The following is a 16,598-nucleotide window of genomic DNA, read 5'->3' as shown; positions in this document are numbered from 1 at the left end:
CACATGGCTATAGAGGCGTCACTCCTAATAACTGTATAATTGGGTATATTGTACTCATGTATATTATCAGTTACCTTAATTTTCATGATGTGTCATAACAGATTATCTACAGCTGTGCTCACACCCTTACTTTTATCTGAGGATGAAGCACCATGTAGAACAAAAGAGGAATTACAAATGAAATAGTAGTACTTTCTGTCTTTCAGTTCAATTCACTCATGATGGTAGGCTCATTGAAAGTTGGAAAAGGCAACATTTAAAGATTGGCTTAATAATATAGACAGCATCTGCAATACCAGTGTGACTTTCAATAGTCTGGGTTGAAAGTATATAATCGCTGGAAAAAAACTTGTGTACTAAAATTGAGACTCACTACAAATTCATAATATATGCCTTCACGTATTTGTTCCAGCGGTTTGTTTACATAACTTTACCCTAACCCTTTACATGATTACTAACATGTAGTGAATCAATTTTAAAGGAAATAATTAAAAGAAAAAATTAAGGGGGCGTCTGTATATGTGCTCTTCTAAACCTAGAAATGGGGGAAATGTATTTAACCGACCAATTCTTACATTATAAAGAATATTGTTTTTTTTTAAAGTTTGCAACAGGAAAAGGCTTATTTGAAGATGAAGATTCAGTATTCATGTTGCATCCTGAAATACCAGCTCACAGATCAATGTTTTATGAAGTGTGATGTGATTTTATAGGCGTGAATCTAAGCCATCAAGTCCATTAAGCCCTTGGTCTTAAAAAAAAAAAAAAGAAAAAGAAAGAGTTGCTCTTTTATTCACGGGACAAGCTGTTGAATGAGCCTAGTGGGGTCGCACAACCTTCTGTAAAACAGGCCTGAATTAGAAACTAGCAAATTATTAGAAATTCAAGCCAAGATGAAGTTAAAGTCTGTGTTTTACAGGATGAGATCCCAAAATTATTCATAAAATGTAGCGACAAAGTCAGATAAGCACTAAAGCATATTTGAACTGAAGGCCCACAGCATCTCACTTCTAGAAGAACATCACCACCTAGTGGTGGGAATAAATATAACTCCATTAAGCTTCAGTAAGCCCCTTACAGCTACCAAACATTAATATGCAGAGTACATAATGTATGGCAACTCACATGCACTCATTAACAGTATCTGATAACCGATATATTTCATTTCAGTGTAAACATAAAAATGCACTACTGCATCAACATGTTTAACACTACTTTCCACATAAAGGTTGACAGTAACAAATGCTGTTAACAGTATTTTTATTGTTTTCTCCCTAATCAGTTTTAAATTCATTGGACAAGTACAGTCTTGTGAAACGCATCACAAGAACCTGAAAGAACATAAAAATGGAAGATATCAGCTACAAAATTTGGCGGTGATAAAAAAAAAAAATAGTTAAAGAAAGATTTAAGATAAAATTTATACAGGGGTCAGAAAAAGAAGTCAGATGTAGTGTTTTGTACATTTTTTGTAAACAATAAACATATTGAAACAGTATGACAAATCAGATCTGGAGGAGAGAGGAGGTCAAACTGAAGAGACTGAACACTGGTTGGCATGACACATTTACAGAAACCCTTAAGCAACAATGTCTTAATGGGTCACAAAAATGTCATGTACACAAATGTTTAAAAATAGTCCAGTCGAAACATTTGTTGTTGTTTTTTTTTTTTTTTTTTTTTTTTTTTACATACAACAGCATCTCTGCTACATACATCAAGCCTTCACTCCTTTGTCCCTGGTTTATTGTGATATGAGGTATATACGAGGCAAATTCTTGTTTATGCCTCAACCGTTCCAACATGGCAACATATTATTTAAGATATTACAGCATTGCTTTCACTATGCCATGTTATATGATTGCTTAAAACAACAGGCCATCAGGTCGTAAAACTGTTTAAAGACTCATTCAGCAGAGTGATATCATTTCCAGCACTCAAGGCCAGTTGAAGCTATGGAAGACAGCGCAATTATTGTTGTCTTTAGAAAAAAGTACAGCATAAATACATTTAAAAATCAGCAAGAAATTACATTTAACATTTACTAGACAATATCTTGCACCCGTGCTTCTCAGGAATAGGCACCCAATTGCTAACGGCTGCCAGCCAGCACATGTGAAAGATCTAAATGCATACAAATTTTTGGTCAGCCACATTTTTGCTCATACTGGATATGGCTGCCTCAGTAACAGCTGAAGAAATACTTGATCACGAACACATTTGTCATCAAATTCAATAGGAAAGCAAAGCTGCTAAGTTGGATCACAAGTCAAACAAGAAAAAAAACTAGGGGTCTGAATTACATTTACATTATCCCGATTAAATGTTACTGTATTTCCCCCCCTCCCTCTTCCCTCCCAAGCCCTTCCTAAAAGTAAGGAGAAAAAGAGAAAATGTTAAAATGAAAAATCCCACTTTCACATATCAACCCTGCCCAAACAACACGTCTCTGGCCAAAAAAGTCCACTGATGACATTTGAGCTTCCTTGATCCGACGGGGTACTTTACTCAGTGAGAGGCAACGGCTCAAAGTGCTAATTGGATTCTTATAAAGAAATAAGAGAACCAAATAAGAAGTGGAGGGCAAGAAAAGGAGAAGGCCATTCTATTGCTGTCAAACAGTAACCCCTATTGGCCAAATAAAAGCCCTAACATCACTTTTGTTCCCCAAAAATATTCCAAGGACAACATTTACCCCCCCTCAACCAGCCCTCATTCTTCCTCTACTTCAACTGGCAACTCCCCAGATTGATTAAATCTGTTATTTTACATTAATATATATTCTTATAAATATCTATCTATATCTATATAGATATATAGAGATATATATATATAGATATAGATATGGCCCTTATTGAAGAAAACACGAGTTTCACATTGACACGAAAGTACCATAATCTCTATGTAGCCAAGAACAAAGTGTTTTCAGTGCTCAAGTGAGCTGGCAGCAGTCTGTTTATGTCACACTCATTCAACAAGTAATAAAACATGAGAAAAAGAATCCTCTTTGAAATCGCACAACTTAAACTTCTGAAAAGAGTGCTCACGGCACTTCATAGGCTTTCCACTTTTTCCTGAGTAATACTTTCAACCTTGTAACAGACAATAACTTTGTTTTTCTTTTTTGCTATTTCAACTCTGGGCTATTCCCTGCCATCATGGTTATTTCCATTATTATTTTACAATTGTAAAGTTGATTGCTCAAACACCTCAGCTCATTGGAAAAGAAATACTTATTGAAAAAGTACTTTCAGTTCATGATGAATGACCAGACCTAATGTCACTAATATGACAAGAATAAACAGTAAATACATATTTAACTTAAAAATAACAGTTAAAAAAAAAGTTGCATTTGCAGGAAGCCTTGCAGGCTTATTGTGGGGAGAGGCGTGGGCACAAAACAGAGCATCAGTATAATTAAAAGGAAAATGTCACTTAAAAAAAATTGTAATAACAATAATAATAATAAAATAGGAGCACTAAAAAATTAACAGAAGAACAACTTTAACGGCCGAGTGTTCTCTTCCTCTCAGGCTCTCATCTGTAGCTTTGGCTTGTTGTAGTTTTGGAACCTGTACTTACTGGCTCATTGACATCAGATAACAAACTACTATACCCTGAGAATTCAGACACAGGCGTCCGTATCCTGTGATCCACCTCCCCACTAGAATCAGTGCCATAAGACAAGCCACGGCCGTCTGGCTTGAACTGAGAGCCAAAGGCCTGGGCAAAGTTTTCTATCTGGTAGGAAGGCTTCGAGGAGTCCAGAGAGGCCAGATCCTGCGAGGAGGCCAGAGGGTAGACCACCGTACCATTCTTAACTGGCGGGTGGTCCTTCTGGCTGCTAAGGTCAGATGGGCTGATCTGGTAGGAGGAAGGGGGAGTGGAGGAGTGCTGCTGCTTCTCCATCTGGTCGGTGAGCTCCTGAGAAGGGGTGAGCTGCTGGTGCGTGGAGGCCTCCAGGCTGCTCAGGTGGAAGCTGTGCTGTGGTGAGGAGCCTGTCAGCATCGCAAAGTGAGACTTTGGCATAGAGGAGGGCAGCGAAGGCGAGGCCACCGACTGGCCGAAACCACACTCCAGTGGGGCTGTAGTGTAGATGTTCTTGTCAGCATAGAGGGGATTTCCCGGGTGGGAACTGGTGAATGGTCCTGAGGCGGGAGGCCCGGGGCTCAGAGGGAAGCTGGCACTGTGGCTGGTGCGCTCCAAAGCCTGCAGCAGGAAGCGCGAGTACTCGTGCATCATTACAGTCTTGTCTCCAGATGGGCTGGGAGTGTCAGTGTGGTGGCTGATGTCAGCTGAGGCGGGGTTCAGCTCCACGTGGTGGTCACCGATGTCAAAGTGAACGTCGTGGTGCGAGCCATCAGGTTTTTGGGTGTAGTGGTCGAGGATGCTCTGTAGCACCTCATCTGGGATCCCCGACCTATCGAGACTCAGAGGTACGTCATTGTCCATCACACTGGAAACGACACCCTGAATGACCGACTGCTGGGAGGACATGTGACCAATGCCGACATCATACTCACTGGTAGTTCCTCCAACCACTCCTGGCCCTGATGAGTTTGCATTGTTTGCTGCTTGAAGGTAGCGTCTTTTCTTGAGGAACTGCATGGCGTCGTCATAGTTGCTGGTTGCGGGCCCTACTTTAACCCCGTTACCCTGTATGAGCCCAAGACCATCTATGCCCCCACTCTGTTCCAACGAGCCTGCTTTGGCCTGTCCCGCACCAGCTTTGTCCAGGCTCTTACGATTGGCCTTCTTGAATGCCATCTTTGGAGCTCGGCCGTGGTGGACCTGCTGCATGCTGGGCCCTGGCTCAGTAGAGGAAGATACTGTTTGATTCTCTATAGAGTATTCATGAATGCTGTAGCCTCCAGATACAGCCCCGTGAATGTGCGGTACCCTCATGCCGCCTCCATCCCCCTTCTTTTTCTTGCGCTCCCCTCCCTCTCCGGAGTTTTTAGACCTTCCTCTCTTTCTCCCAGTACTCCCAGTATTTCCCTGAGTGATCCCATAGCTGCCATGTCCCATGTCTACACAATCCAACTCCATCATTCCAGGATCCAGCCCCTTCTTTATGGCTTCTCCACAGGTTCGCTTGTGCTTAAGCAGTCGGTCTGTCCTAGAAAAATACTGAAGGGAACAAACACCAAATGTTGTATTTAAAGCAAATAATAACAGTTATTGTAAAGTTCTTCATATAAAAGTTAGGGCTGGACAATATGACCTAAAATCAAAATTAATTAAAAACACAATTAATTGAATGTAACCTCGATTATGATTAAGGAACAATTATTTTGTTTTGTTGCCCTCATAGTTCTCTGACAAGGTTTGTACTGTAAAAATGCTCAAATATAAAAGATATATTTATTCACAAATGCCATAAACCGATTATCTAAATGTTAATTGATAATGCCAGACAGTCTGTGGCGAGCACATAACAGAGACGCATGTCCGCTGTTGAATGAACGACTACCACTACAAAAGTTTCACATGATCCTTCATATCAATGCGCAAATAATGATATTTACTTGGCATGCTGTGCGAGCACGGCAACGCTCAACGCTCGGCTAGCTTCCATTCGTCATTCTTCAACTGACATCTACGTGACAGGTGCTGTTATAAGAGCCGCGTAAATTAGGTCAGGGCATTCAATGTGTGTGCGTAGCGCGTGCGCGTGTGTGAGATCAGATGTGAGACAGCAAGCGGTAGAAAGTGACAGAGAAAGCGATGAAGTAAGTTGTCAGTGTTGTCCCTTAATCAAAGTCTGTCTGTTGTTTCCCCAACTGCTGGAAAGTGAAGGTGGTTAGCTGCAGCAAACGTCTCCCTTTGGCTTCAGACTCCGGTCTGGAAGCTGAGCAGGACTGGACAGGGTGGAGTCAGGTGACTACACATGCGATAGTATGTTTTTAAAATGAAAGTACATAAACACACACAGTGGGGGGAAAAATTCATAGGAAATTACAGACATAGGAAAGTTTTGTCTGTTAGATGCTCTGAATTTTGGTTTCGATTACTTTTCGATTATTAGTCCAGCCCTATATAAAGTATCAAGTACCTGTTGGCAGGTCTCACATCTATACGGTTTTTCTCCACTGTGCGTCCTCTTGTGCCTCTCCATGTGGTACTTTTGAATGAAACGCATGTTACACTGGTCACAGCTGAACGGCTTCTCTCCTGACATAAAAAAACAACACCACTCACAGTTAACTGACATTAGAAGCACACAATGACAGGTTGAAGAATCAGCCCGTTCGGTGAAATGAATGGTTGTTGTCAATCACTCACCACTGTGGATTTTCTCGTGTCGCTGGAGAAGGTATTTCTGAATGAAACTCATGTTGCACTGATTGCATCTGAAAGGTCTTTCACCTGAAATGAAAGACCAGAGGTTAATACAGTTACAATGTTGTATCCCTCAGATAGTCAATACACCCACTTATTTGTACAGTAACACAAGCATCAGTACAACATAATGAAATCCAATGCAATGTTTACAAACTTATTGTGTTTATAATGATTTTTTGAGGTTTTGTGAATTTGTCTCCATGGTAACTCTTCAGGCCATAGTCAAACCTTGACTAAGCAGTATGTGTTGCATGGCCAGTGCAATGGATTACATTGGATTTCACACATGTTTATGTCATTGTGTTCATCCCTTACTGACAAACTGCATTTTACTCTATAAGCATGTATGTTTATTATTTTCAAAGCCAAACATATCACGACCAGCTCCAGGTGATATTCCACTTTTAAACAAATTTTGACTGACTGTAGAGATTATAACATAGCAGCTAATCATTCTGAAGCTGGGGCCACACAACCTGCCTGATAGGGGTGAGGGAAATCGATACAGCATAGTATCGTGATATTTGCCATGGCAAAACTGTATCGATACACGGACGCCAAGTATCGATATTTTATTATATAAATTTCAGATGGGAGTTTTAACTTTTTAGTGCTAGAATAATAAAAGCTATTGCTTTTTTAGTCCACTAGAAAACTTAACAGGACCATATAGAGGACTGAAAAAGTGATATGAACAAACAGAGAAATGTATCTTTTTAGATAAACAGATGTTGACAAAGTTTATATATAGTAGTATATATTTAAATTAAAATCATTAAAATCAAATCAAAACATAAATATCGTGATAATATCGTATCATGGGGCCTCTGGTGATTCCCACCCCTACTGCCTGAGCGGTGCGTGTGCATCATGGAACCTCTTGCTTTTCATCTCAGCGCCCATGTTAACAAGGTAGACCAAAAAATAGGTGCGATCTGAGCGGTTCTTAGCAAAAATAGACAATTTATATAGAAAAGTATCAGCTGATAGTCATATGGACATCGGCAACACTACACTTTTCACTACTGTTTCCATGTCTATATCTGTAGATTTTCGCCATGGCAAAGAAAGGGAGCAGGACAGCAAGTCAGACAGTACAAACATAAAACAACAATACAAAATACAGTCAAAACATTTACCCTTTTACCTATATACAAATGTAACAGTCACAAAATTAAACCAGTCAATTCAAACTTCGATAAGCAGTTAAAATACATCAATGTAATGCCAGCTTATTCAAAAACTGTTACATTCATCTTTAAAACTTCTGTAATCAAGGATTTGAACTTCTTAAGAGGTACCAGTACCTCCAGTCGGAGGGTCCTTTACAAGGAGTTCCATGTTAATGGTGCACAGCCTGAGAAGGCAGTCTTTCCCAACACTGAAGTCACCCTGGGAACTTTTAAAAGCAGCAGCCTGCTGGACTGGGTATGATGACTACTGACCACAAAGCTGAGGAGGCTATTAATGTAATGTGTCATTTGCAAACAAGTGCCTCATAAAGAATATGTCACAAACATGAAAAAATCCCATTACAGAATCCCTTCATTTGTTAACAAGGCTTTTATTGTATTGTAACTATCAAAGGCAAACTCAAGTTAGAAAGATAGGGATAGCAGTAGTAGCAATGCTGTCTGTGTGGACACCACATTAAATAAAGAAACAAGAATGATTGTTGTTTTACTAAGCAACTGCAGAAAAACAGACACAACTAGAGCTACACATAATGACAATATAGAACAATATAATCTCCATTTATAACCTTTATGCTAGACTCAAACTGGGAACTCACAGTCCTTCAGAATTAATGTCTACCCAACACTCTGTGTGTCTGTGTCATTCATATATATATTTTGTTTTCTTTTTTTGTGCCGATGGTTCTGTTATAAAAAAAAATAGCACACAGAGGAGAAAATATGAGCATCATGGTGGAAATATGCACGCTACAATACCTGTGTGAATGAGGACATGTCTGCGTAAGTGATAGGAGCTTCTGAACGATGCAGTGCAGTGCTCACAGATGTGAGGCTTGGTTCCCGGCGACAGGCTGCCTCCATCTGCATCCAGCATCATTGATTGCTGTAGAACAATAACAGAAACACAGGGGTCAGATTCAGTCAGCTGTCTTCTCTATCATCTGAATACATTTCAAAAGGATTATTTCATATTATTCATATTGGGTAGAATGCACACAAACGATAAGCACTATCCATGTTTTTAAAATAATTTATAATAGGTAAAAGTAGACAATACATACATGTATACATTTATTCTATGAATACAGTTCAAATACTAATGCATTACTCTCTAAAGGAAATGTATTAGTGTTTATTTTGAATATTATACATATAATATATACACATATTTATTTATATATACACATTTCTTTGTAACTGTTTATATGCACAAATTCTTCTTTGGTAAAGACTTTTAAATGGCAAAATATGGCTACATTCACAGACAAATATATGACAAACCTTTGCCTCGTTTCTCTTCTTTCTTGGTTTACCCTCCTGTCCATCACCATTTGACCTTCGGCCTTTCCTCCCAATGGGCTCCTTTCCTAACTGACTCGGCAGCTGTGAGGATGACAAAGGGAGTGGGAGAGGGCCATGAGAGCGAGCCATGACAAGGACATTACTTGACTGAAGGTTAAGAGCCTTCAGTCTAAAACATCATGTAAACAAGTCAATATTTGTTGTTCAAGCAAAAAAAAAACCCAACTAAACTCTTGGGAAAATGTCTAGTGATTGTCTGCTGGAAACTCATTGTGCAAGATGCGGTTCTAGTGGGCGAAGTAACAATGCCTTAAATTTATGGCCCCTCAATGAACAAGCAGCCTGTAATTCACAGCGAGATTCGTTCATCTGTTATTCTAAACAAAGAAATAGACAAACTGCACACCTCACATGCCAAACTAAACATTATAAATGATCCCTCTTCACTAAACTTCATCACAAACATGCTGTGTGGGCTAGTAATTCTAGAAGGAAGAAAATTGGTTCCTGATTCCTCTCTTTCTTCTTTCTGTTTTCCACCCCACACTGCCTTCTCTTTCTCAGTTAACATGCTGCACCTCAGTGCCATATGGAGATTGACAGGGTTAATGTGGGCGCACCTGCTGTTCTCAAAATCAGCCCAATTTTTTTTTAGCATCAAGTGGCTAAAAAGTCGTGCGAGCCTGACAGAAAAATGGAAATGTGTGGTGTTCAAAGGTTCCTCGTGTTGTGCTAAAATAAAATCCTTAACATGAAATTGTCTTGGAGTAGACAATCTGGCACAGATTGCACACACATAATTCATTCTGTTTTTTCAACAAACCTGCACCCTGAACCTTCGTGAACTCTGATGCCTAGCTATTGTTAGAAATGTGTGCTTGTGAGTATTTCTATTTGAATGAGCACAAAAGACATCTGAAATGAAGTGCAAGCTCAAACAAGACAGCTGTGTCCTTGCCATGACGTTTTCATTCACGCTGAGGCTGGATGACATCACCCTTCTACCCAGAAAATGAAACAGAGGAAGGGAGGGAGGGGTGCTCTTTTATATTTTGCATCTCAAGCAGTCAGTAGATTTATGTCACCATAAACAGCTTCACACAAGCCCCTCCCCTGCACCCATCCTCCCTCTCAAGCTTTTCAAATATGAGCTGCATGACAACACAGCCTGCGATGGACTGGCGACTTGTCCAGGGTGTACCCCGTCTTTCGCCCGATGTCAGCTGGGATTGGCTCCAGACCCCCGTGACCCTGTACGCAGGATAAGCGGTTCACGGTGGATGGATGACAACACAGCAGGGCGCTTTTTGGGGGGACAAACTAACCATAAAAGCGTTTCAAATTAAATACTTTGTGTGTATATTGCCCATGTTTTAATCTACACTGTCCATGTCAACAAACACAAAAACTGTAACTAATCACACAATAATGCACAAAAAGGAACACCATCATATTTCCCCCCTTACAAGAAGTGTTATTAAATTATGATTCCAACAACAATCGTAGATAGAAACCTGCACATACTGCACTCTAGAAATGGTGCATTGCATAGATAAATTGTTGACAACGCAGTTATCTGTGTTAGTAGAAATGAACTAAATGAGGAGTTGCCAGGGGCCTGGGAGAGAGTATCTTATGAAATCCTTACTTTCATAAGAACTTTAAATAGAATATCTGAGTTAAGATTTTAGGAGGCTGGAGGGCAAAAGGGACGGTGGGAAATATGACCTTAAGTGTTGATATACTACTGTCTATTTGTCATGTAATTATCTTTACCGAAAACAATGTGTTAGAACTAAAGCATAAAATATTTTAAAAATACTACATAAAAACACCATAGAGATGATAATATTATGTTTTTTATAAGCAAAAATATAATTGATTTAATGAGTAATTTATGACCATGCCAGCATTGAGGCAGGTACTCCTAGAGAAAAACCTGAGCTACAATACTAACAGCATTTCATTTGTAAACTGGATTAGGGTTAACACTAAAAGAAAGCACAGAATGCCATAATTAACATGTCTATCTATTATATGTGTACATGGTCATTGTGGCTTTCTGTGCTTTATTTTAGTGTTAAGTTTAGTGATGTTATCTAGGAGTCATTTCTGTGTTTAATGAAAGGAGTGGGGGGAAACCCAACCTTGAATGGTAGTAGTAACTAAATATTCCTAAAATTCAAATGGCTGAAGCTGATAGTTCAAGCTACCAGAATAACACAGCAAGTCTCTGACAAGCCATTCAGATGATCATGACAGATGTATTTAGAAGTGAAGCTCTTAGATCTGCTGGATGAATGACTATGTATACATCTAAAAGCACATCAGAGTCAGGCCTCACACCCCCACTCCTAATTGCCTTTGCTAATGAACCTATTAATTCAGAAAGCAGAGCATAATTGAAATGCAGACAGTAGAGTAATGCAAAAAAGGTCAGTGAGTGCATTTTTGATGTCTCTGCTCTTTTCATATATACATGATGATGATGACCCACACAGCTGACAGTGAGATCTTTGAAATCGCTCTCATCTTGAAGTGCTTAAATATGTATGATGGCATGATGAAGATCAAAATCAGTGATTAAATTTGAGAACATGGATGTAGTTTCAGGAAAATAAAGTTCAGCATCTTACAATCTGAATGTAACCAAGAAACAGATATAATCAGGTAATGTTTTGGTTTATACAGCATATTTATGGAACACCCGGTATAATAACAATGCCCACTTTATAACAAATGTATTCGTGAATAAGAGAAATTATAATCTTGGTTGTTTGCATGCTTCAAGGTCATTTAGGACACTAGGTTAAGTCCTAAGGTTTTTAGAGCTTTTAACTGAAAACACCTTCCTGCTGTGACTGTAAATGACACTAGGAGAGCGGTGAGAATGAACCAAAACAACATCACTGAGGGCCAAGAGAGGACATGTGGAATCTTATATGTCAATCAGAGGTAAGGTTAGAAAATTTTACTGTATGGCTCAACTTTCCATCAGTCCCTACTATCAGGGGAGTGTTAGTGTTGTTGAGTGTGATTGAGTGTTAGGGACATTAAGGTCAGAGACATCACGACTCCTGTACTTTGAGTCATGTTATATGCCCCAGACTCCCCATTGAATTTAGTAATCTGCTCTCATTGTGGAGGGGACAGAGGAGTGAGCGTCTCTGTACCTGCACACACACACCACAGCCATGAAGGATGATGCAAAACAATGAAAAACATTTTCTGGAATCTGTGGTAATTTGTGTATCATATGACACAGATGGTTATCAACTCCTCATTAATAATTTATGCCTGCACAGCATGTCTTTGTTCTCTCTCCCTCCTCCCAACTGAATCCATCCCAACCTCACACACACATACACAACAAATAATTTGGATGTCGAATTTCCTTCCCCATCTAAAAATGGAACCCAAGAAAATTGTGAACACGAGAGCCAGGGTTTGGTGATTGCCCATGTTGTGTTGATTTGGATTCCTCTCCCTGAGAAAGCCTGATGCCTACACATAACAGATGGCGATCCTGGCCGTCTACAGTCTAATCCTCAATTGTTAGGAGGATCACAGCCGTATTATGAGTTCCCTCTGTTGTTGTCAGTCATTAGAAACATGTGCAGTGGTGAGACTTGTATTATGGGGATAAAATACAATAATAACATAAGGATGATTCTATTTGATTTGATTGTTGATATTCGATGGCATATGCTACAAATCAGAATCCCAGTCAATATTCCACCCAGTTAATTAGGTCTTAGACTGGGTTGGTGGGGGAGTTACAACATTATAGCCTCCTATATAGCATACACTGCTAACACTTGATTTGTGGTCACGGTCATACTCCAACAAATTAAAGTCTGTCATCATATAGTGTCACCTTTTATAACCACATTTAAAGATTTGGTAAGACATTTGTAAGACACAGTAGGCTATGTACTGTAGTAGAAAATGAAATAAAAATGCTAACCTGTGCAAAAAACTGCTCATTTAAAGAATAGTTCAACATTTTGGAATAAATACGCTTATTTGTTTTCTTGCTGAGAGTTAGATAAGCTGATCAATACCACTCGCATGTCTACACCACTGGTTAGCTTAGCTTATTGTGTAGCATATTAGCATAGTTGTCTTTGCTGTCTACCAGCAATGGCTAACCTAGCAATTATGAGTGCTTGAAACTTGTTCTATTGACATCCTTACTCTGCCAACAGGGATCTATTGCTTTTTCACTTTCTCTCTTTCACATTAATAATAATGAGGAAATGTTGTTGTTTAATGGGTTAGTAAAATGTGCACTAACAACATATTTTATTTGTTTTCTGACAATTTATTTGATCTGCATGTAGTGATTATAGCATTATTAAATTTTTGTATGGTTATTTTTAGGCACACATGGTTAAGGTCAGGTTAAGATCAGAAATGTTTCGCACTGAACTGAGATACAATGGGTTTAATAAGATTTAACTGAAACTATGATCTTTCCCTAACCTTAACCAAAGTTCTTTTGTTGGCTTAACTTGAGTCTGGTTACCCCAGTTTCTGTGTCCTGCGCTTATTGTATGCACAATGTGCTTCATTCACTCAAAAAAAGAACATAATCCAGGCAGCTATTATGTTTGTCACCACAACATCAGTGGGAAAACAGTTTAGTACTACAGAAACACAAATACTAGGAGATAGGGTTGGGTTATTTAACCACATATGAATTGGGTAAATGTAAGTTATTTTAAATTCTCACTGGTTGAATTGAAATACATCAGTCAGTATGTGACGTACAGTGTTTTTTCATATGTAGATCAGGATGTAGGTCAGGAGCAGGTTGACTGCAATGATTTAAACTTGTCTCAAAGCCTAAAATCTAGCAGCTCATTTCAACAGTGCAAATAACAGTGGGAGCGCAGCTTGAGCCCATATTTCAATGCAACCCCTGCATAGTCTTTTCTCTTATTTAATGAAAATATCTTTCTTAGGAGCATACTTTATTTGTTTCTGAATTATTTGTTGTTGTCATTTTTGTTTACAGCTCCTTGCTGTTTGTTTGTTTTAATATTAAATAGTCACAAAATGCTGCACCTAGATAGATAGATAGATAGATACTTTATTTATCCCGAGGGAAATTCAAGTATCCAGTAGCATGCTAAATATACATACAATAAAAGTACATTAAATCTATATTAAAATATAATAAAAATAACTTGTAACACAGTAGCCACAGTTAACAGTGCAAAACAGCAAAGTGCAAATGGAGTGCAGATGGAAGTAAACAGTACAGGTGGAAGTAGAAATTGTTCTTTTGTCTGTTGTCCTCCCTGCCATGACTAGGAGCTGTTGTACAGTCTGATGGCCAGGGGGACGAAAGAGTTTTTAAGTCTGTTGGTGGAGCTGGGCTGGGACAGCAGTCTGTCACTGAACACACTCCTCTGCCCGATGAAGGTGTTGTGCAGAGGGTGGTGGGCGTTGTCCAGTATGGACAGCAGTTTGGGTCCTTCTTTCTGCCACTGTCACTAGAGAGTCCAGCTCTGAGCCCACCACTGAGCCAGCTCTCCTTACCAGTCTGTCCAGTTGACCGGCATCTCTCTTCTTGCTGCTTCCTCCCCAGCAAACTACAGCATAAAAGAGGACGCTGGCCACCACAGACTGGTAAAACATCTGAAGCAGGTTTTGAAGGACCCCAGCCTTCTCAGGAAGTACAGACGGCTCTGCCTTTTCCTGTGGAGATTATCCATATTTGCTGTCCAGTCCAGATTGTCATCCAGCTGCAGCCCCAGATATTTGTAAATCCTGACCACCTCCACATCAACCCCCTCAATGGACACAGCTGGAGATGTAGTTTCTTCCTTCTGAAGTCCACCACCATCTCTTTGGTTTTGGAGGTGCTCAGCTGCAGATGGTTGGTCCCGCACCACCTCATGAAGTCCTCTACCAGGCTCCTGTACTCCCCCTCCTGTCCATCCTTGATAAAGCCAACTATTACAGTATCATCTGAGTATTTCTGCATGTGGCAGAGCCCGGTGTTATACTGGAAGTCAGATGTGTACAAGGTTGTTACGTCCTCACGTGGCTCAAGCCGAGAGGTGGAGAGAGGAGTAACAACTATAAATGAAAACCAGGTCGAAAGAAACAGGAAACAGATTATGTGTAAACAAATAGATATTTATTAACATACATATCTTACAGAGGAACAGAAGAGACACAGACAAAGAACTAGACTACTTAACAAAAAGGTGGTGATATAGCTTTTAACCAAAACACAAAACTAGCAACTTAAATTAAAAACATATTTAACTCCCTCCCTCTTCCAAGGGAGTATGCTAGCCCACAGCTCCGCTAGCCCCAAGCACACAGCCCCACGCAGCTCCACTCCTGCTGCACCCAAGCACACAGCTCCACTCCTGCTGCACCCAAGCACCGCCAGCTGACCCACTGGTCAGCAGCCACCTAGGCTGGCCCCCACAGGACCAGCCTCACACACTGGCCTCTCAAGACCAGCCACATAGTCCACCTGCTGCAGTCTCCTTGCTCTCTTATCCTCCAGGTACTGATTGGGGGATCAGATGCAGCTGCTGCTCATTACTAATTGCAGCTGCGAGGCTGGAGAAGGGCAGTACCTGAAGAACTACAAGAGAAAGACGCACCAAAACAAAAACACAAGACCCACAGCTCTAGGGCCATAACACTCCCCCACTTAAGAACAAACTCATAGCTTGTATAACCAAAATAGGCTTCCCACACATGGCTCACAGAAATACACTGCATTTAAGTCTACGCCCGAAAGATGCATTTGAGAAAATATGAACGGGGTACCTTACCAAGCCAACAGCGTGACAGCCACTGCCCACAGTCAGCAGACAGACACCCCCAAAAGACTACATGCCCCTATGGCCCACTAACATAAGGCCTCAGGCATGACTCGACAAACCCACCAACAGTTGTTCAATGCGGCAACACACTTGTCACCGAGGGGTTATAGTCCTGCTCACTGGTGTGCCTCACATGTTAGAGTTGGATTAGCCAAAAACACAACCAAAATCAAAGGCTGCCATCCTCACAAAAGGTCAACCAAAACACAACACAGCTTAAGCAGAACCTATTTAAAAAGTACAAGTTATCTCTTCCAGTGAAAAAAATGGTAAGCCCCAATGTCAGACATCACAAACACAGGTATCACTAGTTCAACCAAACTCCTCCTCAGATCCTGCCTAACCCAGTCTTAACCTACCTGTCTTCTGGAGCATGCCGGCATGAGGCGATATTTAAAGGCAAAACATCAGCGGCTAGAGCCCTGATATGCCTACCCCCATCGGAGAACTTCCTCTCCACCCAGGATTTGCTCCGAAAATAAAAAAGGCAAAATAAGAAATGAGTGTCTGATGGAAAGGCGGTTTACCCAGCTGGACACTCCTAACCTATCTGAGGAAGCTGTTAACACCTAGGCCAGACAATGTAACACCCCGTCTAAAGTACTCATCCTGTTAGCCACAAGAGATAATACCAAGGTAACCACTAACACAACAAATCCTCCACCGCTTCTCTTAGATCCCGGACGAGGCCCCAAATATGTTACGTCCTCACGTGGCTCAAGCCCAGAGGTGGAGAGAGGAGTAACAAATATAAATGAAAACCCGGTCTAAAGAAACAGGAAACAGAATATGTGCAAACGAATAGATATTTATTAACATACATATCTTACAGAGGAACAGAAGAGACACAGACAAAGAACTAGACTACTTAACAAAAAGGTGGTGATATAGCTTTTAA

At 40.3% G+C, this 16,598-nt stretch overlaps 1 protein-coding gene across 1 annotated transcript; it reads right to left on the bottom strand.

The window, feature by feature from the left end:
• Window positions 1-1,243: 1,243 nt before the first annotated feature.
• On the bottom strand, window positions 1,244-16,075 carry znf281a (zinc finger protein 281a). Its single transcript, XM_046043387.1, has 7 exons — window positions 16,060-16,075; window positions 14,695-14,933; window positions 8,823-8,924; window positions 8,298-8,424; window positions 6,286-6,369; window positions 6,056-6,174; window positions 1,244-5,130 (listed from the first exon to the last, which is right to left on the bottom strand). Exons 1-7 carry the CDS (start codon window positions 16,073-16,075, stop codon window positions 3,538-3,540), a joined length of 2,280 nt encoding a protein of 759 aa, XP_045899343.1. The 3' UTR covers window positions 1,244-3,537.
• Window positions 16,076-16,598: the final 523 nt, after the last annotated feature.

Source organism: Micropterus dolomieu, linkage group LG02, assembly GCF_021292245.1.
Source record: "Micropterus dolomieu isolate WLL.071019.BEF.003 ecotype Adirondacks linkage group LG02, ASM2129224v1, whole genome shotgun sequence".
In the NCBI taxonomy this organism is placed as follows: Eukaryota; Metazoa; Chordata; class Actinopteri; order Centrarchiformes; family Centrarchidae; genus Micropterus; species Micropterus dolomieu.
This window is presented reverse-complemented; position numbering and strand designations above follow the sequence as displayed.

Bases quoted from the DNA above. Each gene is read 5' to 3' on its own strand.
- znf281a (XM_046043387.1), bottom strand. The intron at 8,925-14,694 runs GTGGTGGACTTC...TCATCCTCACAG, and splicing joins CCTCCAAAACCAAAGAGATG to CTGCCGAGTCAGTTAGGAAA. The intron at 6,370-8,297 runs GTATTGTAGCGT...CTTTCATTTCAG, and splicing joins ACATGTCCTCATTCACACAG to GTGAAAGACCTTTCAGATGC.